We start from the raw sequence: 24,165 nt of genomic DNA on the forward strand, positions 1-24,165 counted from the left end.
GAAGTACAATGATTGGATGCAGTTAAATCCTCTTGGTCTTTAGGAGTAGACTAAAAATAGACTTGTATTACTGATGTCACCAATTAGTAAGCCGTGGCAAGATGTGGCATCGTGTGCTGCAAGGAATTAATTATGAGATGAAATCAAACCTTGGCGCTTCAGAAGCGGCTGAGGAACTGGAAAAGATCTTGAGAGCCGGGGCTTTCAATTTGCATGACTGCCTCCTTAATGAAATGGATCTATAAATACTGTGTGTGAACGAGGCCGTTAATCAGGTGACGCTGGAAATAGCATCGCCTGTACTACTTCTCACCGCCTTTTTTTCTAAAGCCGTTTACTCTGTCCTCACTGTAAATCCGTGTGAGATTTTTCTTTCGCCTCTTTTGAATATGTACTTTATAGCTGGATTGACCATTTCCTGAGATACCGTACTTCGCCTTATAATAAGTTAACAAAAGAAAGCAAATGGAGATCCTGGTGTAAATTGATTAAAAAAAACCAAAAAACCCTCACTGTGCTCTTCCTTTCCCTTCTCCTTGTCTCCCAAAGCTATTAAATACCTTGGGGTCTAACTCCCTAAATCCCTCCCTGACGCCTACAATTTAAAGAGGAACTTTCACCATCTGGGGCACAGGCAGTTTAATACACCGCTAGAAAGCCAATGGTGCGCTGAATTTTAATGTAACTCAGGAAGTGTTCAGAAATCAATATTTGGTGGCATAACCATGATTTTTAATCCCAGCTTTCATGCGTCTTGGCATGCTTTCCACCAGTCTTTCACACTGCTTTTGGGTGACCTTATGCCACTCCTGGCACAAAAATGTAAGCAGTTCTTTGTTTGATGGCTTGTGACTATCCATCTTCTTCTTGATTACATTCTAGAGGTTTTCAATGGGGTTCAGGTCTGGAGATTGCGCTGGCCATTGACAGGGTCTTGATGTGGTGCTCCTTAATCCACACATTGATTGACCTAGCTGTGTGGCATTGCGCATTGTCCTGCTAAAAATATGTAAGAACACCACAAGGGTACTTAAAGAGGACTTTTCACCACCTCTGCCAATTCAAGGTCTTAACATCTGTTGATGGGTACTGCTCCATTAATTCCAGCAGAGTTATAAATTGTTTTTTTAATTCTCCACCATTCCTGAGCAATAAGCACAGTTAGTTTTTGTACCTGATGTGCTATTTAAAGAGAACCTTTAATGTCCTCATGAAAGTGCGGTTTTATATACTGCTAGAAAGCCAACAGTGTGATGCAAGAAGTCTCCTCACTGGGTACGGAACAAACCAGATTTTCCAGCCTCAATTCCCCCATGTCTTTGAGGCGTGTAAGTTGTATAACTGTGTCTCCAAAACATGACTATGGACTAAATTTTTAAGAGGACCTTTCATGTTCTCATCGATGTGCAATATTATATACTGCTAGAAAGCAGACGGTGTGCTGAATTCAGCACACAGTCAGCTTTTCCGGTATGTGCCCCGATGGAGGAGTTAGTATCGGCACCGATCTCTCCCCACTGTCAGAAGGTTGTTCCTGGTAATCTAACGTCATCGTTGGGCTGTAAAGAATGCCCTGTCTAACAGTACTGTAACATAATCTTGTATCAGAGGGGGCATTCCTTACCACTCCGCGACGATGCTAAGCTTTGAGGAATGCCCTTCTGACAGTGGGGAGAGATTGGTGTCGAAACTAACGACACTGATATCTAGTCCACCGGGGCACATACCGGGAAAGCAGACAGTGCACTGTAAGCTTTCTAGCGGTTTATAAAGCCACACTTTCATGAGGACATGAAAGGTCCTATTTTTAAGCTCTGTAATGTCAGGCAGAGCTCCAGTCAGAGGCAGCCGGTATCGGAGCTCAGAATTGCGCCCCTTGCCAGCTCCTGCCTGACACTGTCCTCCTGACAGTACAGAGACCAAATGGCATATGAGGCACCAAAACTAACCATATTGATTGCTTGGGGACTGTAAGGTCTAGAGAAAAAATTCCAGCAGTTCCATCAGAGTAGCTGTGCCTAATAACAGATACTATGAACTGGAGTTGGTGGACATGAGTAAGGTCCACTTCAAAGCATACCCCTCTACCTTGAGGTACCATTTCAGGATAGGTTCAATAAGAATGTACCTGGAGGGTAACACTGTATCTGACCAATATACTGTATATTTTGCATTCTTTATTTTTTATTTGCCCTCTGCCTGCTCTATTGCTACTTCCTGGTTTTGAGCCAGTGGGTGGATACCAGCAGGAGAAAACAGAGTATTAATGGAATTTAGGCTACTTGCACACAACCATGTGCATGTGGCAGGTCCATGGTTGAATGGTACAGATGGCTCGTGAATGATATGTGTGCCACCTGTGCCTCCATGGACCGTTTCATTTACTTAAGTGAGCCCAGGCCACAAAACTGGCAGGAATAGGATTTTTAAGCTTTTCCCCAGGCTCACAGCCCCCTTCCATAGACTTCTAGGGTCAATTGTAATTCCATACAATGAGCTAACCACTTATCCACTTTTGGGAGACCAGGATGGATGCAGACTGAATGTAAATTTATTAGGGAGATGGAGGAGGGGGGGGTTGATTTTTTTTTTTTTATGGTAACATATCCTATATTCACCTTTTTTAAATTATACAACGTTTGAGATTTTAGTGACCATTTAAAGATTAATATATGTTTGTTTGTCTTTTTTCCTTTAGTACATCCATGTGGTGATTTTTCTGCGTTTCAGTGGATTGTTCTGTTTTTCATGTAAGTAAACTTAATATTTTATTTGTATAATTTCATTCTGTGTTTTGGGTTTGTTTTTTAAATGTATGTTTATTTATGTGAAAATCCAAGTTTTGTTCTATTGCTTAGCGTTGAGTTGTAACATGAATCTACTCTTAGAGATGAGCGAGTACTACTCGAAACGGTAGTTTCGAATAACACGCCCCCATAGGAATGGACGCAGCCGGCATGCAGCTGGGGCCGGCTTAACCCCCTGCGCGCTGGCCGTTTCCATTCTTTCCTATGGGAGCGTGCTATTCGAAACTACCGTTTCGAGTAGTACTCGCTCATCTCTATCTACTATTTAACCTCTTTAAATCTTGTTCAAAGTACAATTGTCTTTGTAAGCAGCCAATGACAGTGCATTTTTTTTCCCCTCTAGGTTCACACTAGCGTTTTCTGTCCGTTGTTCTGGTCAATTGGAGGACCAGAACAGTAGAGAGGCAGATCACTAAAATAGCGTTACCATGCAGGACTTTCTCTTGTAAACCAAGCTTTATAGTGTTTAATAAATGTCCACCTTTGTATTTCTGCTATTTATTAGGGCTTTGAGTCTCATTATACTGAGGACAGTTGCCTCATCTTTTTTCACAGATAACTGGGGGAGCACACTTCCTAATAAAATAAGGTTCAAGTTATACAAAGCAATAATTATGAAATCTAAACAATAAAAAATATTCAGCTTTGGCCATCAAACTCCAAACAGCTTGGTCATTAAATGGCCCCCAACAAAAACTATGGGTGCTGTTCTTTAACATTTCACCGTCAGTTGTGTCAAACGTTATGTTGACTAGTAAGTGCTAATGATATAGTTGTTGATCACACGTTTCAGACAGACACTTAATGAGTAGTTACTGACAGACATGTCTAGTTTGGTCACTTTATTGTTGATGGTTAAAATAAAAGTAATTCTTTAAACCTTTGTTTATGATGAGTAAATATATTTCTGTGGATTTTTTTTTCCTATGGGATTTTGTCTACATGAATGAACAATATGGTAATTTTGCATACATCGCTTTGTCTACAATCTGCTGTTTGAGTACCTGTGATTTTATGATAAGACATTTATATAAAGAGCAATTCATGATGTCCTCCCAATGTCAGAATAATTCCTCCTTATATAATGGATTGATAGGAAATCTAAATGAGAATTTGTGCAGTCAAGGTTTGTCATATTTGACACCTATGTTAATTTGAGTGGAACACATGTTGGAGGGATAGTATGTAAAGGAGTTATTTGCCCCCGAATTGACTTTTCATACTGATGACCTAATCATCGGACTCCAGGTCCCCACACAGATCAGCTGTTCCTGCAGCTTTTGGGTGGTGGGAGCTGCTAATGCACAGGGAGCAGGTGTAGCACCTCTCCTGCTGAATCACCAAGAACCACCGCTATGCAGTGGATAGGACTGCTGCGTCGCTTCTATTACCGCAGGAGCGGTTCTGCACATTCTTTATGTGCTAGCAGGTTTCAGCATCTGGAGACTGTTGGAATAAACAACGGCTCTATGCAAGGTCTGAGTGTCTGGTCCACACAAATCACATACTGATTACCTAAGTAGCAAGTTGGTCAGTGACTTTTACACATCCTGTTGACAAATATAAAAGTCTTTTGTCCTTTGGATATGTCAGGCAGTCCTAGATCCTTAGTTTTGCTTCTATTAAATGGTAGAATCAGAGTAGGAAATCTTCCATGCTAAACCTAATTTGACAAAAAACATTCTTCAGGGGGAAATGTGGCAATTGTTAAAGAGGGCCTTTCATGTCCTCGGGACACATGCGGTGTAATACACCGCTAGAGAGCCGACCGTGCGCTGAATTCAGTGCACGATCTGCTTTTCCATTCTGGCTTTCTCTGAATTCAGCGCGCTGTCTGCTTTCTAGCAGTGTATTACACCACATGTGCCCTGAGGACGTGAAAGGTCCTCTTTAAAAACATTAAATATTACATTAGCCGATAAAAATGTCACCCAATGGACTACCACTGTCTCTAGTACCAGAATCTATTAACTACATCTAAGGCTGGCCATATATATGTGCACCCTCAGCACCGCTGAGCAATCAGCCCTGGCACAGGGTTATCTCCCCATGAACCAAAGGATCAGGCAGTTGAAATTCAACTGGCAAATCATTACCTGCCTTGATATCTGTCATAGAGAAGAGTCTAAAGGAGCCCAAAAACATTATATGGTCGTCTGAAACTAACGAAATAGGTTGGTCCCGACAGCATAGAACAGATGTGTAAAGGGGTTTTCCCCCTATCCAAAGGATAAGTGTCTGATCACTCGGAGTCTGATAGCTGGGACCCCCCGGCAATCAAGGAGAATGAGGGTCTGCACGTCCCATGACATGTTGCAGTGACTTGCCAGAAGATGCTTTAAGATGGATTTCATAATGGAAGATTAATTGCTATTACAGGTTCTTAAATATTTAAGGAGTTAGTGTGCAGATTAGCTACTGTTGTAGTTTTACTAACCTCAATCCTAGAGAGATTATATAATTCTGGAAGGTAATACAATCAGATTTTTATTGACTGAACATTGCTTGAAGTGGTCGCAAACTTTGTATAACTCAATACTGCTGAAATGTTGTAATATATCTCAAAGAAAATGCTTCTTTCTCCTCTTATCAGGATGTATTTCTGCTCACCCTCTCTTCTGCTTAACTGAGATTTCCTCTGATTTCTGCTGTAACCATCTGGAGATGTGCTGCACGTCACATGGCTCAGATTATACACGTCTGTAGTATTCTATGGAGAGGGGACGGAGGAGGAGTGAGCAGCAGAAACTCCAGTGAAACCAAGATTATGCTCTTGAACACTACATTTGCACATTTGGACCAAAATTTATGGTGCACTGCAGTTATGACATATTTATGAACAGTGTGTGCCATAAAGAACAGAAATATACAACTAACTCAATAGTTTTGAAAATTTGTGCACCAGGATCGATGTGGTCTAGAAGTGTATACTTTGATACATTTATGAAACAGAACGAATATATTGCAGATTTTCTTGTGCAAAGTAGACCAAGTTTATAATCGAGTAAACGTATGAATTTATGGAAATTTACTTTGCACTTCACAAATTCCCATTTTTTGCCAAATATTTGTCTCCTCACTAAGAGAGAGATGATTTTTGTCTGCGTATTTTGTGTGTCAAATCTTTGTTCCTTGCAGCCTGTGAGTTAAGTATTTTTCTGTGTATTTTGTCTATGAATTTTGCACCAAAAATTTGTCTCATGGTGAAGCTTGACACTTTGGCGGATGGTATTTGAGTCAGTATTTTGAAGCTTCTCGAAACACTCCATATTTATGAAGGTTGCAGAATCCACGGCATGAAGGTTCATCTCGCTTCTTTTTTCCACTATTAGGGTGCATTCAGACTACGTAACGCCGGGCGTGTATGAGAGCCGTACACGCCGGCATTACGGCAGACTGCCGAACACTTCCCATTCACTTCAATGGGAGCGCTCGTAAACGCCGCTGTTACGAGCGCTCCCATTGAAGTGAATGGGAAGTGTTCGGCAGTCTGCCGTAATGCCGGCGTGTACGGCTCTCATACACGCCCGGCGTTACGTAGTCTGAATGCACCCTTAGCTGGCGGAAAAAAGAAGCAAGTGGCTCCCTTTGAAGTCAGTGGGAGACGGTTTTGGCAGCGGATTTTGAGGCGGATACCGTGTCAAAATCCGCTGACCTATGCAAGTACTGGGACCTACCATCAATGCCCCAGGAACTGCGGTTTTTACCGCACTTTCTTTATCATTTCTCCTTATATACACAGTCATTACTCTCCTGAGGAGCTATATCTAATAGTGAAACGCGTATACAGTTGTACTGGCTGAATTAGACTATGTATGCCTGAACAACACTATCTTTAGTTATATTTCGGAGTTATCGATAGTTTGTCTATTAGGGGGAGGGCTTATGCATATGTAGTCCTTTAACAATATATTCTCAGTACCTAGCGATCAGATAGACAGGTCTGAGTGTCTGGACTTTATCCTTGCCCTACCTCCTATGGATGTATGAATAGTGAGGTTTTATACAATTTAGGAGGCCTCCTCTCGCATTTTAATAGGGACTTCTTTTTTATTGGTGTTAATAAAAGTTGTGTGTTAGGGTTACTATTTTTCTTGTTTCGGGGGTACCCTTTTTGATAAATTGTTGCTTTTGGTACTACCACATCCAGTGTATACTACTTATAGCTACCCCAAGAATCAGGTATTTGCTACCCTCTATATGACAGAAATAGTTAGTGTCTTCAGTTCTGGTGGATTTGTGAAGATATACTGTATTTGCATAGACTTAGGTCCTGTATTGTTCAGTTTCCTTTTCCCTGAAGTCTCTTGAGTTCTTTTCATGGTTCTGCAGTGTGCGTGTAACCCTCAGTAGCAGTCTGATATTTGTCAAGGACACAAGCCGCACATCCTGAAGTAATTGCCACACTCCCTGAATGTTTCCCCCACTCCTCACTGGACATTGCCTGTCAGTGACCTGCAAAGAAGCCGCCTTCTGCCTTCCCCATAGCCCTGTCACTGTCAGGCTGTGATTCCTTTTCTACTCATCCAATGCTTTTAACATTCACGTAATCCAGCAATGTTTTCTACATCAGTTGATGCACTCGCTGCACTGATTTATGTCTGTGCACAGCTTGGCAATACAATAACTCTGGTCAAGTGAATGGAGCTCCGTCAGCATTTAGCAATGGAAAACATGACAGGATGAGATATTTGCACCTCCCATGTATTTCTCTGGCTGCTGGTATATTGCGCATCAGTGACACACATCAGAAATCACTCTGGCAATGTAAGTCTGCATGAGGTGAGAATATTACAAAATGTTTCTCGCTGTGATTGTCTGCAAATCTAAGCAGTAAGTGGAGAGAGGAGGAGGGAGATATTTTAGTGCATATAGTAAAGAATATGTTAAAGGCTGAGACAATGCAGGGATTTATCGGTTTTCTGGCATAGATGTGTTAATCTGGCACAACTTGCACCAAAGAAATCTTCACATCCCCCATTCTGTGCCTTATTCGTCACTTTCTGTAAGAGTGGGGATGCCTCTATTCCAAATAATTATTATAGTTCATGCCAGAAAACTTGCAAGAGTTATACCGCATGGGAAATGTATGAGTTCTGATTCATCTTGGTAAGACGTCCTCAGCACCAGTTGGGGCCTTTATTAAGACTGCTGTAGGGAGCGTCCATCTTAATAAATCCCCCCCCCCATTCTGTTGTATTGTCCCTGGTAAGATAATGTTTTAGTCATAACATTTCATGAGTTATTTATATAGCACTAGCAAATTCCATGTTGCTGCACCCAAATTGTATTCTGTAGTCTTTGAGAGTCTTTTGATGTACAATTGAACCTAGAGTATATTTATGAATGGTTTAAAACTGATTCTAGTCCGATCACATGGAACTGTGCTGGTGAGTGAATTACAATACATCTCAAATGGGCCAATGATATATTGCATTGGCCCATTAAACGTCTTCACCTGGTTCAGCCCCATGAAATAATTTTTGTATGTTTGTCTTTTACTTCCTCCCTTCCAAAAGATGTTACTTTTTTCACATTTACAGAAATAAATGGGAGCTTTTTTTTTTTTTTTTTTTTTTTTTTTTTTAGAACAAATTGTACTTTCCAATGTCACAATTTAATATTCTGTATGATGTATTGGGAAGCAGAAAAAAAAATCATAATATAGTAAATATGGAAAAACAAAGCAGATGACCTATTTACGGTACATTGTTTTAATGGTGTTCACTGTTGCAGGTCAGTACCATCACAGTAATACCAAATTTATATAGTTTTTATGTCTAATAACTTTGAACAAATTAAAAACTTTAACATTTCTTCGCATTGTCATATTGTGACACGAAAGTTTTTACTTTTTTGGAGAATTTGTGATCTTTTGATTACTTTTCATTAAATAATTTTTGACTGCCCAAACAGCAAAAAAACAAACAAACCTAAAATTCATCCATTTTGACTTACCGTATTTTCCGGACTATAAAGCGCACATAAAATCCTACGATTTCCTCAGAAATCGTAAGTGCGCCTTATAGTCCGGTGCGCCTGTGAAGCGGCGGCACACGAGGAGTTAAGCGGTGGCCGGTGGCAAAGTCTGCCTGCCGCTTCCATACATTGCAATGGGAGCGTGCTGTTCAAATAGTATTCGCGCATCTCTAACTTCAGTTGTAACTTCTTACAATTGAAGTTAGTGATGCGCAAATACTATTTGAATAGCGCGCTCCCATTGCAATGTATGGAAGCAACCGCCGCCGGCAAAGTCTGCCTGCCGCTTCAAGGGATTCTACCATTAAAGGAAGTTCTTTCCTCTGACCACGTCGGAATAGCCTTAAAGGCTATTCGTCTCCTACCTGTTGCCATAGCCAGCGCCGCCTTCTTCCTCAGCTGCGTCCTCCCCTTCTGTGTTGTCTTCTTTGGGCCTCATGGATGACTCATGCGCAGTCGGCTCTGGCTGCGAGAGCCTGTTAGAGCCGACTGCGCATGCGTCATCCATGAGGCCCAAAGAAAACAACACAGAAGGGGTGGACGCAACTCAGGAAGAAGGCGGAGCTGGCTAAAGGTAGGAGACGAATAGCCTTTAAGGCTATTCTGACGTGGTCAGAGGAAAGAACTTTTTAATGGTAGAATCCCTTTAACTCCTCACATGCCGAGCGCTTCCATTCATTTCAAGAGAAGCGTGCCATTGAAATGAATAGAAGCGGCTGGCACGCGGTGGGTTAAGCAGCCGCTGGCAAAGTCGGTGTGCCGCCGCTTTCAATCACATATAAGGCGCATCGGACAGCGCTGCGCCTTATAGTCCGGTGCGCCTTATATATGAACCTAGGCAGGACTATAAGGCGCTCATGGGCAATGCGCCTTATAGTCCGGTGCACCTTATAGTCCGCAAAATACGGTACTTTTCTGTTGCAGTGAGTGGAATAAATATTTTTATATTTTAAAATAAAAGCGGTGTGGACAACGTTAGATGTGGGTATAAGGCCTGGTTCACATTTGCGTTTAGTTTTCCGTTTGAGGAGTCCGCTTGGGAACCCCCCAAATGGAACCTATCCGCATAAAAAAAGCGATTACCTAAGGAAACCCACAGACCCTGTAGACTATAATGGGATCTGTGTAGTTTCTGCTTGGTTTTCGCACAAAAAAATCGGAGAGAAAAGTGCTGCTTGCATATATCCGCATATATCATGAGGATAGGGGAACGGAATGGCCCGAATGCAGATGTGAACCAGGCCTAACACTCGTTTGTTTAATTTTATATGTGATCTAGGAAAAGGGGGTGATTTAGAATTTCTATGTTTTTGTTTTTTCCATATTTAAAAAAACAGGATTAAAATATCGGGGCTTTTTTTGCTTGTTTTTTTTTAAAGCCATCCAACCAGTAATCGTTAGATTGTGTATGCCATAGACTGCAATTCTACAGAATTGCAATCTATGTTAAAGGCCTTGTGTCAGGTTTGAAAAGTAATAAAGGCATTGGAAAGCTCCTGACTTTCACGATATCCTTGTGGGAGAGCCATTCTATAATCAAATTTGAGAATGAAAGTGATCGTAACTTCTCTGTTGCCATGGTCCATTTGACCCGGGATTTAATGTGTTGATTATGATTGGAGCCATACAAATGTTTAAAGGGAGTCTGTCAGCACAAAAAAATTTATTAAAGCAGCCCCAGTACCATATACTACCCAAAGCCAAGAGCACGGTGCTATAATTTATTTGTAGATTGGCAGCTTGATTTTGACAAAAAACTGCTTTTTATATTTATGCAAATGGATATTCTGTCACAGCAGAACATTGCAGCGAGATCTTCATCGGAATGTTTCCCCATCTCCTCTCTAGCAGGAGGAAGATCTTGCTGTCTCAGAACAGCCTATGATTAGTGGTATGGAAAAAGCTGTGAGTCTATGGTGGGCAGAGCCTCCAGCCCGTGAATAAGGATATTTTCCGGCTCACAGCCCAGGCTTGTGATGTATCAGATCCATTTTTATTTTTCTAAAAATTGTACCATATTGTCAAAATTAAACCATAAACCATTGGAATCAAGGTGTCTGTCATTACTTTATGCTGCCCTTATAAGCTGGTGACAGATTCCTTTTAAGACCAGCTATTACATGGTAATTGTAGAGGAGGCTAGCAGGAAGAATTTAAATTTTTCACTAGCGCCACCAAAGGAGAATTGGATCATTACACAGATTCTATGGAAATCATCTGTGTGCCATGTAATGGTCGTGGAGGGCAAGAAACAATTGTTATACATTGCTGTGTAGAAACCCATCTTATGGCTAGATGCATTTTCCTTCTCAGTTTTGTATTGTGTTCACTATTATCTACTGCTCATTGTTCATCTTGGTTTTATACAAAAGCGGATCCTGATTTATTTTCATTTTCTACATATCATTTTCCTCACGCCAGGCAGCGTCCTCTTGTCATGTATTGTCACTGTACAGTTAACAGGTGTTCACCACGTTTTGTGTGGGCAGAGATTTATTACGACACTTATTAGATTTGTCTTTCCCCATTTTTAACTCTAGGGAATGTCTTTTTTTTGCATTGGTGCTCTGATTTGAACTGCGACTTCTACACTAAAGCTTTGTAAAGCTGTAAGATTATGTCCCTGTCTCTTCAGTCCATGACTCTCTTAATACACAACAGTATGTTACTGGCCTTAGAAGCCTCACACTGACATTGCAAGGAGTTATTTACTTAACCCTTCCTACACCCTGTGTTCTGTCACAGGCATAAAGTCTTAAAGGGAATCTGTCAGTAGTAAATTGGTTATAAATCTAATCCTAGTACCTTGTAGAGGTGATTCTACATTTTCATTTATTTAGCTCTGGACTCCACTTTCAGTCTCAGCTCTAGGTTCCCAGACAAAACACTTTGCGATCCATTTACATTGAAGAGCTCAACGGAAAAATGGCCTAAGTCCACATTTTGTCATATTTCAAATTATTACCTAGAAAGCTTCTTTGTACCTCGTTCTATGCATTGGGTTTACAAGGTACCTAGGATTAATGACCTAAGTCCATATATTTCAATGCAGAAGAATTTACACTCAATGGAATAATGGCCTAAGTCCAATACAAACTTACTTCACTCTCGTTGGTCATTTTTTCATTGAAATCGTGACTTCCGGTCTGTTGTTTATATTAGTGTAAAAACTTTGTCTTATTGTTTAAAAGGCTCTAAATCGACTTTTGCACATATTTAGCGCCGAAAAGGGAGGCAGGTAATTATTATTCTTCATCGTTTAATAATAGTAGTAATTAATAATATTAAATAAATAATATTTATACATGAAGCTGCAATTTTTTTAATAAATAATACAATTTATGATTAGGATTAACGGTGTTCATTAGCTGATTACATTGGATAGATATATTCCACAATAATGCCCGTTTGCTTTAGGCTAAAACTTTAAATTTCGTTTTTCTCACAATATTGATTTTTGGACTTAGGCCATTTTTCCGTTGAGCTCTTTATGAAGAACACCACAGTTTATATAAAATAGGACTTCAAAGCTGAATAGCAGAGGCACAATTGGAAACTGTAGAATCACCTGTACAATGTGCTGTGATTAGGGGAATTTTTCTGTCTTTCCAGCTTTCCCGTATATTGTGCAGAATGTTTAATGGTACCATTATGAAGAACCACTAGTCCTGCAAGCATTAGGGCCCCGTGTGGCTCTGTGAACAGAAGCACTAAAAAGTTATGGGGTTTGGTAAGTGGGGAGTCGAAAACAAAAATTGAAGAATACCTGCAGCGGGAAGGGGTTAGAGTGATTGCAATAAGACTTTGTAGGTATTTTGACTCCCATTATAACAGGTGATAGGAATTTGTTGGGTGTCAGATCATGACAGATACCCTCTGACCTGTAATTGATCTGTTGTATTTCTGTGGTTTTTACAGGAAAAATCAGTACACACAGGCTTTGCTATTTTTACTGTTGGAGAGCAACAAAAATCGAACAGAACATAGTAGTGTGAATCTTGTATTTTTTTTTCCTTCTTCTTTCTAAAGATCTGCTCCAGCTTGGGTTTGTTACATCTTTTCTCATGGAGTCCGCTGCTGGATTTAAACAGGTGATCTGTAACAATTTAAGACTGAGATGTAATTGGAAAGTATTGATTATTATCAGCCATTTCGGTACTTCAAGGTGTGTTTTGAGGTCGTTATCATGTTGCATTGTCCGCCAGCACCCAAGTCTTTTCCTCCTGTCCCTGAACGTTTTTTTTTGTTTAAAGTTTAAATCCCATGTTGCAGAAACTTTTTTTTTAATTTTTTTTTAAAGATGCTCACTAAATAAACTGAAAGAAAATCTGCAACAAAAAAACCAAAAACCTGTGTATCCACAACATGGGGCCTTAGCCTATTGGTGGTTTTACGCTTCATTTTCTAAACTTTTACTGAAAAAGAGGGGGAAAAAAAACATCCTACCATATATTCATTTGGTAAAGGATAAAAACTCATACTTAAAATGTAACCATTGTTTAGACAATTCAAGATAAAGGAATAGATATGGTTAAGGGATCAATGAAACAACCCCTAAGGAGTAGCCTCAGTGAAAGTGGTTAGGTAACGCAGTGGGGTCCTCTGTTATATATTACAAAGTTCTTATAATATACTTAGAAAGTACTATTGATGTTACAGAGTTTGTAGAAGAGAGCGTGAGTGCCTATTTAAATGCCAAGTACAGAGAATGCTGTGGTTTGGCAACACAGCTTGGTCTGAGAGCTTATGTTGACAGCACTGTCACTAAGTTTCAAGGATCTGTGTGAGTTTAGCCAGTGATACAGCCATCACAATGTTAAGCTCTATTCAGATCAAACAAACTGATGGTCATGGGGACAGAAAAAAAAAAAGAGATCCGTTTCTGTCCAGATGTATGATACGTTTTTGTGTCCTTCAAAACAAAAAGGTATTTGATTTTTTTTTTTTTTTTTTTTTTTTTTAAATAACATTGCTGTCTATGTAATTGGATGACCATCCATTTTTGCTTCTTTCTTTAATTTTTTTTGCATCCTTTTAAATTGATGTAAAAAACGTGATCTTAATAGAGCCTAGTATGTGATTCGGAATCCAGAACTGCATGAGCAGCAGCATGCTTTTATTACCCCAAGGAGGAATACGATTTCTCATTCTGGTGAGAACTCTGACCATAGATAGATATGCCTGGACATGGCATTATAGCTATTGTGCCAATGTCTAGTTTTGCGTACATTAACCACCACATTTATTATAGACTTGCTTACAGCTACCTTCTTCTACCAACAGTATTGAGGGAATAATTTGCGACCTGCAGTACAGCCCCAGACATTGGAATGATTTTGTCACTTTTAATTTCCAGATAAATGACATTTCTCTGCTGCTGGTGAAATCCTTGAGGTTGGATTAATTACAGCGCCTGTATGTGACTGATGCTTTATTACATTTCCATAAAGAATCTTCTAATGTTAGATTTTTTGAGTTGTAAATTGCAAAAGCTTATTTTTCATGTATAATGCTATTTCTTTCATTGCATTTACTTAATAATTCATTTTTGTATCTAAACGTGTAAGCCACTTTGATAACACAGATTAGCTCACCATATGGAAATAAAGATGCAAGTGATAACCGTAACACAGCAATGTTGGTTATTACTTCTGTCACTTTAATGAGTCATCTTAATATGCAAGACAGAATTCTAATTTGGATCTTTTAGGCAGATTAACTGTGTATGCCGAGTCATAAACCATGAGATAAATATGCTAATAGCAAGATTGTGTCATTTCTTTAATTATAGTCTGATGCAGTTATCGTGTTTTCCCTACTTTTAGTGATCACTTTTTCTTCACAGTTGCCTTAAAGGGTACCTGAGTTTTCATCAAAAGTTGAAATATCTGCAGGATCATGCTGGACAGTCTGTCTTCTGGCTGTATAAGCCTTTATATGTGGTGTCCTATGAGTTTTTCTGCTACTAATTGCTCCATTTGACGTTTCTGTCTGAGGCAGGGTGTGTTTTAAAGGGATTCTATCATTAAAATTGCATTTTTTTTCTTGCTCAAACGTAGGAATAGCCTTAAGAAAGGCTATTCTTCTCCTACCTTTAGATGTCTTTTCTGTGCCGCCGTTCCATAGACATCCCGGTTTTCATTGGTGTGCAAATGAGTTTTCTCGCAGCAGCGGGGCGGTTCCCAGTGCTCAAACAGCACGGCTGTCATCCCCAGTGCTGCGAGAGAACTCTCCAGCGATTGGCCTCTTCTTTCTCTGGAACGCCCTCTCTGTGACGTGTTCTTCAGATGGTATCTTCTGGCTTTAAATGGGAAACATGCGTAGTTGGCTCTGCCATGCCTGCGGCCATTTTCTTGTGGCCGATTACACAGTATGTTCGTGTAAGCGGCCACAAGAAAATGCCCACAGGTATGGCAGAGCTGACTGCACATGGGTCCCTTTTAAAACCAGAAGATGCCATCCTAAGAACACGTCGCGGAGAGGGCTTTCCAGAGGAAGAAGAGTTATCTTGCAGCACTGGGGATGTCCCCAGTGCTGTTTGAGCGCTGGGGACCACCCCCAGTGCTGCAAGAAAACGAATTTGCATACTGATGAAAACCGAGATATCTACGGAACGGTGGCACAGAGAAGACATCTAAAGGTAGGAGAAGGATAGCCTTTCTTAAGGCTATTCCTACCTGTTGGCGAGAAAAAATGCAGTTTTAATGATAGAATCCCTTTAAACACAGAACAGTCTGCTCCTCTGTCCATTATTACTACTACTTTTTCACCAGTTCTCCTGGCAGAAGTACATGTAACTTTTATTAAACAAAAAGCTCAGAAAAGCCCAAGTGACCATAATATAGGCGATCCTGGGATAATGGACTGCAAATCCAGGTTATGATGCAACTAAAAAGATCCCTGGCACAGAAAAATTAGAAATGTGAGCTCAAATCAGGAAAGTAACTTGTTGTCTATCTTTTTTGCTATCTGCAATAACAGAAGTAACTAGTCACAAGAACACACTAAGCTTACACTTACTGTGAGCTATAAGAAGCTGCCAACTCCTTTTTGAGCAGTGTACAGACAGGGAGCACAGAGTAGCAGTGTGTAAACATGTACATGCTATGAAAAGACCTGACCCTCCCATTTCTATTCCTTCTATACCTCTTCAGCTAAAGGTTTCTAACGAAAAAAAAAAAAGCAACATTTTTAAATAAAGGGCATTACATTTTGGTCTCTCTTTTAAATGAGACTAAGTTGTCTGAAACAATGGTGACCATTTAACAGGCCCTTTTGTTTTTGGCATATGCTGTACACATGGTTTATGTTCCCTCTGTTGGGGAGTATATAGATGATGTGATGGATATGTCACAGTATTGCCAATATTCATTTTGAAACCTTCCAATAGTATGTACCATGCAGTGAACGATAATATGGATATGCATCTTTATTTCAATGTTGTATTGTTGTATACTACAACCATGTTAAAGTATTACAAAGTGTGGACATTTTGTTAGGATGCGCCATCACTTTATGATTGGTGGGGGTCTAACCTCATCCACTTCACCTAAATGGAGCTGTGTTCTGATCCCGTGCACAATGGGAGACCTAGATGTTACTTGTACAGGGAAAGACTATGAAGGGTCCTAATTCTTATAATCTCTAAAGGTCCCAGAGGTAAAAAAAAATGAGATGTTTGTAGTATGCTATTACTATAGAGGTGGGAATACCCCTTGCACTTGTTCCTTTCCTCTCAATTATAGTTACTAATTAATTTCAAACTTTTATTGACAGTGACTCCATGAAAAATGACAGAGGAGGTCATTGTTATTGCCAAATGGGATTATATGGCACAGCAGGACCAAGAACTTGATATTAAGAAAAATGAGCGCTTGTGGTTGCTGGATGACTCCAAAACTTGGTGGCGAGTTAGAAATGCGGCTAACAAGACAGGATATGTACCGTCAAACTACGTAGAGAGGAAAAACAGTTTAAAGAAAGGATCATTGGTTAAGAATTTGAAAGACACCTTAGGTAAGCCTCTTTTTTATAAAGTAACACAGTATTGAGACAGCTGGTGGTCAGGGCTACGGATCGCTGGCCCTGGATCTTGTTGAAAATGGAGTGTTGGTCAGCTTTGACTGAGGCTCCAGGGGCCTTAAAGTCTGCAGTTAGTGCTAGCAATAGCCCCTGGGTCTGTGCGGCATAATACAGCAGAGATTTGCAGCTATCGGCCACCATATTTAAATGCCTGACATCCGCTGTATTATTACGGCAGACATTGGGAAGGGGTTAATAATTTGCTGCTTTATCTGGAATTACTCTCTAGCCTTCTGAAAAAGGAGGCTCATTTAATGCTAAAGACTGCCTCATATCTGTCTCCTCCCTGCCCCCTCCCCTTTCCATAGACTGCTTTGTAATATTATTCGTGAGTGTACAGAGAATGGATAAGTATACATAGGCAAAGTATATATTGCAAATTGTGCTCTCTTCACCTGCACTATTACATAGTTACATAGTATGGGTGAAAAAAGATGTGTCCACAAGTTCAACCAGGGGATGGGAAAGCGCATGACAGTCTACATTTACTATTGATTTATGAAAAAAAATCTTAATACTAAATAATTTTTTACTTTTGTCAGCTATTGTCCTAATGTCTGTGGTTTAGTATTACTACTGTTTTATTATGTTTCCTCTTCTTCTTTTTTTTTTCCCCAGGGCTTGGGAAGACCAAGAGAAAGACTAGCACTCGAGATGCCTCACCCACTCCAAGCACTGATGCAGAATATTCATCCAATGGTACCAATGCAGATAGGATTTATGACTTAAACATTCCAGCATATGTGAAATTTGCATATGCCGCAGAGAGAGATGATGAACTCTCCCTTGTGAAGGGTTCACGGGTTATTGTTATGGAAAAGTGTAGTGATGGCTGGTGGCGGGGCACACATAATGGACAGGTTGGATGGTTTCCATCAAATTATGTAGTGGAAGAAGTCGATGAAGCAACAGCTGAATCCCCTAGTTTTCTCAGTTTGAGGAAAGGAGCATCTCTAAGCAATGGTCAGAACACTAAAATCCTCCACATTGTTCAGACACTCTACCCATTTAGTTCAGTAACGGAAGAAGAGTTGAACTTTGAGAAAGGAGAGATCATGGAAGTCATTGAGAAGCCCGAGAACGACCCTGAATGGTGGAAATGTAAAAATTCCAGTGGACAGATTGGCCTTGTTCCCAAAAACTATGTGGTCATTTTAAATGATGGTCCTTCCATAAATAGTTCTCATGTTCACCAAATAAGCTATACTGGTCCTGCGTGCACTGGACGGTTTGCTGGGAAACCATGGTACTATGGAGGGGTCACAAGGCATCAAGCAGAATGTGCCCTGAATGAGAGAGGAGTGGATGGAGACTTTCTTATCCGAGACAGTGAGTCTTCAGTGAGTATAGTTTCTTTTTCTCCATTTTCTTCAACGTCTGTGACTTAAATATATGAAGGTGTACATGTAATATGTCATTCTCATTTCATTCTCGATAGCATCAGCTTTCAGTACTGTCATTTCCTTTTGTGGAAAATGGTAAAATGTTCCATAAATTGTGAAAAAGATCAATGTTCCTTTATGCTGTAATGTTTAAAAGCTATTTGCATATGTGAGGCCTAGATTTAGTGTTTTATGCGCCATAAAAATCCCCTAATGACAAATTATAGTTGTAGACATCTGTTCTCAGATTGGTGAAAATTATTAATAAATACCAGTAATGTAATGTTTTCACTGCGGGACCAAGTGTACCATCACATACTAGTGCTTGTCTTTTAAGGGACTCTGGCATCATCATGTTGCTTACGTTTGGCCACTTTGCTCTCACATTTGGGACTTGTCAGCCTTTTCTCTAGGAAGACTAATCTACATGGGAAGAATAAAAGCTTCAAAATATTCTCAAGGCTTTGAAGTCTGTTTCTAGATGTGTTCTGGGAATTTACTGTTTGAGTTCTCTGATTTTCTGCTGCATGAGTCCACTTGCTTTTCTATATGCAAGACATTGTCAATGCTGATTGTGCTGGTAAAAAAAAAAAAATTCTTTTTTTTCCACCTTTTGTTGCTTGGTTAAATTGACTTTCAAAGTCTAGTGTTCTAATAGCACATATAGTATGAGAAGTTCTTTAACCCCTTAACGACACAGCCTATTTTTGCCTTAAAGGGGTTGTCTGGGATAACTGGAAATCCCTACACTAACCTAAGCACCCTCCTTCAGCTTCCTGCTATGAGGAAGTTACATAGCAGGAAGCTGAAGCAGTAAACAAATGCAGAAGATACCTGGAGCTCCCAGAGTGACCCAGAAATCACTCAAAACACAGCTAAAGGTATATGGGTGCATTTATTAACACATTAATAGCAGTAACAGGCATTTAAAAAACAAAACTTTTTTGCCTGGAAACCCCCTTTAAGGACAAAACTTTATTTGTCATTTTCTTATCATCAACATATTCCAAGAGGTGTAATTTTTTTTTTTTTTTTTTAATGTCAACCTAGCCATGAGGGCTTAGTTTTTAATGGATTAGTTGTATTTTTTTTGGAAGTGTAATTTTTACCACACATCATTTAATGATTAACATTTTTTTAACTTTCCGGGAGAGAATGGGGAAACAAACAACAATTTTGCTATGGATTTTTGCAGTATAAATTTTGCGTTGGTCATGCATGATAAAAATAACTTCAGGTCAGAATGATTAGGGCGATACCAAATATGTATAGGTGTTTTTTTTGTCTTTCTACTTTGACACTAAAAACTTATTTTATTTTTTTCAATTCCTCTGAGGGTGCTTTACTCCTAGGGGACTCGATCACCTGTCCAATACACTACAATAGATGTGTATTGTGCCTGTTTCTGAATTGCAACTGGTATTCTATTAAGACATGCCTCTAACAGATAGACAGACACCTAATATTGGTGTTATTACTGTCCTGGCTGTCAGTTACAGCCAAGATCCTGTCATAATTGTACAGGCACTGTTTCTGGGCGCACGTGATCACATCATTTACTTGTATGGCGGGGATGTGCAAATTACCCATATTTCCTTGTGTACATGTATGTGAAAATGCATGAAGGGGTTAAGCACAAAATTGTATTTGTGGAAAGAAATGACCACAACTACAGTGGACTAGTGAGAGGCGCCTAACAACCAAATCATATTAACTATATTAACATGCACTTTCCTGGCAACTGGATCATCTTCTTATTACTTAAATTATGGGGATAACGTCCATCCCCATAATCTAGTCTATCAGCTTCTCACTTCTACCAAATCAGTTCTCTCTAGGTTGCGCTGTGAAGTCCAACCAGACAGAAACGGTGCCGTCCGTAGCTGAGAAATTGATTTGGTTATAACATATATAACAGTATATATACAATATATACAGTAAAGACTTCTGGGAAAGTCGGGCATGATGTTCAGGGTGCTTCCCATAGAGGGCAGCATAACAGAGGCACTGTCTCTCTGTTAACATCTTGGGAGACAGATTTGCATATTCTTCCCTTATTACTTAAAGGCAGAAATAAGACAGCCCACATATTCAATTAAAAGGATTTTCCAGGATTGTGATGTTGAGGACTTTTCATTAGGGTTGGCCATCAATATCTGATCTATGGAAATCTGGCATCACTTTAGAGGCCATTGCAATCATTGTTTTACATGCACAGAATTAAAGGGATTCTACCATTCTACTGTGTAAGCGTCCATTTTTCTTGTGGCCGCAGGCATGTGCAGTCGGCTGTGCCAGAGACCTACAAGTTTCACTGCCTGCCAGGCGGTGCTGGAGTGTTCTCTCGCAGCATTGGGGACGCCCCCAGTGCTGTTTGAGCACTGGGACCCGCCCCCGGTGCTGTGAAAGAACTAATTTGCATACCAACAAAAACCGTGATTTCTACGGAACGGCAGCGCGGAGAAGACATCTAAAGGTAGGAGAAGAATATCCTTTCTTAAGGCTATTCCTACGTGCCAACCAGAAAAAAAAAGTGTTTTAATGGTAGAATCCCTTTGAAGCTTCAAGCACCTTTCCGCCAGCTTAAAAGGACATTCAACTGAGAATTTTTATGGCAGGTCTGTAGTTGTAGCCAAATGAGCCACTGGCCAACATCCATCTTCCATGTATGGCCAGTACAGACAAAAAGTGAGAAGGTTTCTTCAGAGCTTAAACTATATTTTCACCCCCCCCGCCAAAAAAAAAACTTTAGGTAATTGGATTGGTCATTTTCATATTAAGTGACATGTTATTGTCCCATATACTTTCTGTATCATTTCCACATGGCTTACTGTCATGGTCATGTAATGATACACAGGTACACAGCTCAGTAATCAGACATCTGCACCTATGTGTCCATCACATGACCATACAGTGTATATCACATGACCATGGACTGATTTGTATCCACTGTATGTAAACTGAATGAATGAATGAAAGCAAGCAGAAATCTAACAAACTGTGGGGAATTGATACAGAAATGATATTGGGAAATTGTTGAACTTATTACACAAACAAAAACATTTGTGTTTCATTATCGGTCTGAAAGAGGACACCCCCTTTAAGCGTTGTGAGACAACTTGGAATATTCAGTTACCAGGTGAGCTAAGTCGACTACAATGTAGTGGGCCGCCTCCAGATTACCTGCATGTTAGAGCTAAAGGTTGGCAGAGTTTGTAACTTTGTAAAAACTAGTTCAGAGAAAAGCTTTTTGATGATTTCTATCACAAATTAGAAGGTGGAGGTATGTTTGGAGCCAGGTAGCCAACATTTTTCCAATTGCCTAGCCACTAATAAAAAGTACAATTTCCCCCCTGGGTGATGAAACTGATTCCTAAAGTCATCTCTGGAGTGAGCAATATTTTTCACCTTTGTTTGCAACAAACCTCCTGTATAAGGTTCTTTTATTGCGTTCTTGGCAAATAACGCCTTGTTGTAATCTCCAGGAGCTGCACGAGTTAGAAGAATGAGGGGACAGAGGTGCTTAGTGCTGTTACTGACAGGGCTCAGAGGTGGAAAGAAAAATTACTGACTCCTAGTCTAATAATTATTTTCAATTAGGTCAGACCATTATTGATATTTTGTTGATTATATGCATAGCTTGTTACATATTTACTCTCATAGGATTCAATCTCTGTATTTTCTCATAAATTAGAGAAGCTTTACTGGTTTTGTATGACAATAACTCTCAGCTATTTATGCTGGTGTCCGAGTTGGTTGTCTGGTTTACTGACTCTTCAGCCCTGGTGACTGGTAATGCAGCTAAGCCCCTTTAAATAAGGGCTCTAAAACTGCTTTTTTTTTTGTTCTTCTTTGTGGGGTTTCTTGGACCCCCATAAATCACACAATGGATGGCCACATCAATGTAACACTGTGCAAAACAAAAAGTCTTTAGCCATATTAGAATGTTCTTGTGTGCTGCTGGCATAAGTTCCCAGTGGGCTGACCCCCATCAGTTAATCTTTTATGGTCTTGTCTTTTTGGGTGTAAAGACAGGGTTTTTATTTTGTTTTTTCTTTTTTTATTGCATTGCATGATCCATAACTTATTTTTCCATCAATGTACTTTGTATGAGGGTTTTTTTTTTTTTGCGAGACAAGACCTGTAAATGTTCCTTTCAATATAATCATATGAGGGCTTCTTTTCTGCAGGATTAGTTGTAGTTGTCATTGGTAACATTTTGGGTACATACAAATTGCTTGTCAGTATAGCCCTCATTGGTAACCTATTAGGCCTTGGCACTGGCCCCGCCTCAGCCCCTGAGATGGTGTTACAGATCAGTGAGATGGCGTTCTTTTTTGCAGAATATAAGTAATTTACTTAATAAATCTCATCCCAGGAAGATCCTGACTGGATTGACCACATTTCTACAATGGATGGAAGGGGACTTATTTCAGATGCCTTTTGTACTGCTTCTCTTAGAGGGACTCATGTCTATGGAAAGGCAGCAATCCGTGTACCTGTACACTGGCCCGCTGCAAAAAATCTAACCCATAATAGTCAGGGTTTAGTAATCTTCCGATAGAGCCTATACTCATAACACCCATGATTGTGTATATACATATTCATATAAAATAACTTTTTTTCCTTTTTGTTACAGCCCAGTGATTTCTCCATATCACTAAAGGCATCAGGAAAAAACAAACACTTCAAAGTGCAGCTGGTGGACAGTGTCTATTGTATTGGACAGAGGAGGTTTAAGAGCATGGATGAGCTGGTGGAACATTACAAAAAAGCCCCCATCTTTACTAGTGAACATGGAGAAAAATTGTATCTGGTGAAAGCACTACAGTGACATCGGACTGATGCGTGGCTTCCCTCACCATGGCCCTCAATCTTCAAGCCTTAGTTCTGAAAAATGACTTCCATGGAACAGAGCCATCATTACACAGGAATCAGTCTTACAACGCAGGCTCCTCTGGTACCACAAACACTCTGACATAGTACTTTTATCTTTTTTATTTGTGTGTCTGTTCTGTCTTTTCTGTTTGTAAGTCATCTTGCCCTCAGGTTAAAGACCTCACTTAAGTGACCATTGTAAGCACTCACTGTCATGCCTTGGTTGAAAGTCTCCTATTCTGCACATGTTTACAGTTCATAGCTAGGTATGGCTAGCAAGAGGAATAGGGGGCGACTTGAAACAGTGTTATGATACGCTCAGATTTTTTTGTTATCATATAAAAACATAAAATCTTTATTGAAAGACGTTAGGCACAATGACATGCACTGAAGCTGCAGCGAATAGTAATAATAATGTAGTCCTGCTGTATCGGTTGTGGCTGTGAAACTTGTAGCCTTGTTGCTTACCAGGTAGTTTATTGAAACAGCGCCTAGGCTCTAGAAAACACTCTATACACTGTACAGTGCTCTGCCACTATGACAATACCTCCACACCTCTCAGCTGGGTACACCATATTGTGGCAGTATATCTCAGAATACCCTGGTAACATGATTGTAGTCAATAGTGTATTTGGTAATTACTGCAAAATAATAGAAAGTTCATAAGCAAGTTATTTAATTCAAAGTTCTACATAAAAAGTAACCAAATGTGCCATCCTCATTTTTTTCTATGCCCCGTCCCCTGCCTGTTCTAAATATACAATTAAGTATTTAATTCTGAAAGTAAAATGTTATGTGTAGCTGTCTATGCTAATACAGACAAATAAAATTTTGTTTTTTGAAACTGCATCAGTGTCTTTTCTAATACAAATACTGTTCAGCAGCATGTATGTGGTACTTGGCAGACTGAATATACCAAAGGTATTTGTAGACTGGGGCCTGATATGTAGCAAAAGTGTGTGTCTGCGTGGTATATACAAAATAATATAATAAACTACACTTTTATACACCCTTTGCTTTCAAAATGGCATGTATTT

General features: G+C 39.8%; 1 protein-coding gene across 2 annotated transcripts in view; it reads left to right on the top strand.

Moving 5' to 3' along the window:
* The window catches only part of NCK2 (NCK adaptor protein 2), a 36,319-nt gene extending 12,375 nt beyond the window's left edge, over window positions 1-23,944 (top strand). For both annotated transcript variants that reach the window (XM_075265146.1, XM_075265147.1), the window contains exons 2-5: window positions 2,699-2,750; window positions 16,563-16,802; window positions 17,487-18,208; window positions 22,890-23,944. In XM_075265146.1, coding sequence (XP_075121247.1) covers window positions 16,577-16,802; window positions 17,487-18,208; window positions 22,890-23,084 — 1,143 coding nt within the window. In that variant the 5' untranslated portion in view covers window positions 2,699-2,750; window positions 16,563-16,576 and the 3' untranslated portion in view covers window positions 23,085-23,944. The remainder of the gene's footprint in view (window positions 1-2,698; window positions 2,751-16,562; window positions 16,803-17,486; window positions 18,209-22,889) is intronic.
* Window positions 23,945-24,165: the final 221 nt, after the last annotated feature.

The sequence above is a fragment of the Leptodactylus fuscus genome, chromosome 2 (assembly GCF_031893055.1).
Source record: "Leptodactylus fuscus isolate aLepFus1 chromosome 2, aLepFus1.hap2, whole genome shotgun sequence".
Taxonomy (NCBI): domain Eukaryota; kingdom Metazoa; phylum Chordata; class Amphibia; order Anura; family Leptodactylidae; genus Leptodactylus; species Leptodactylus fuscus.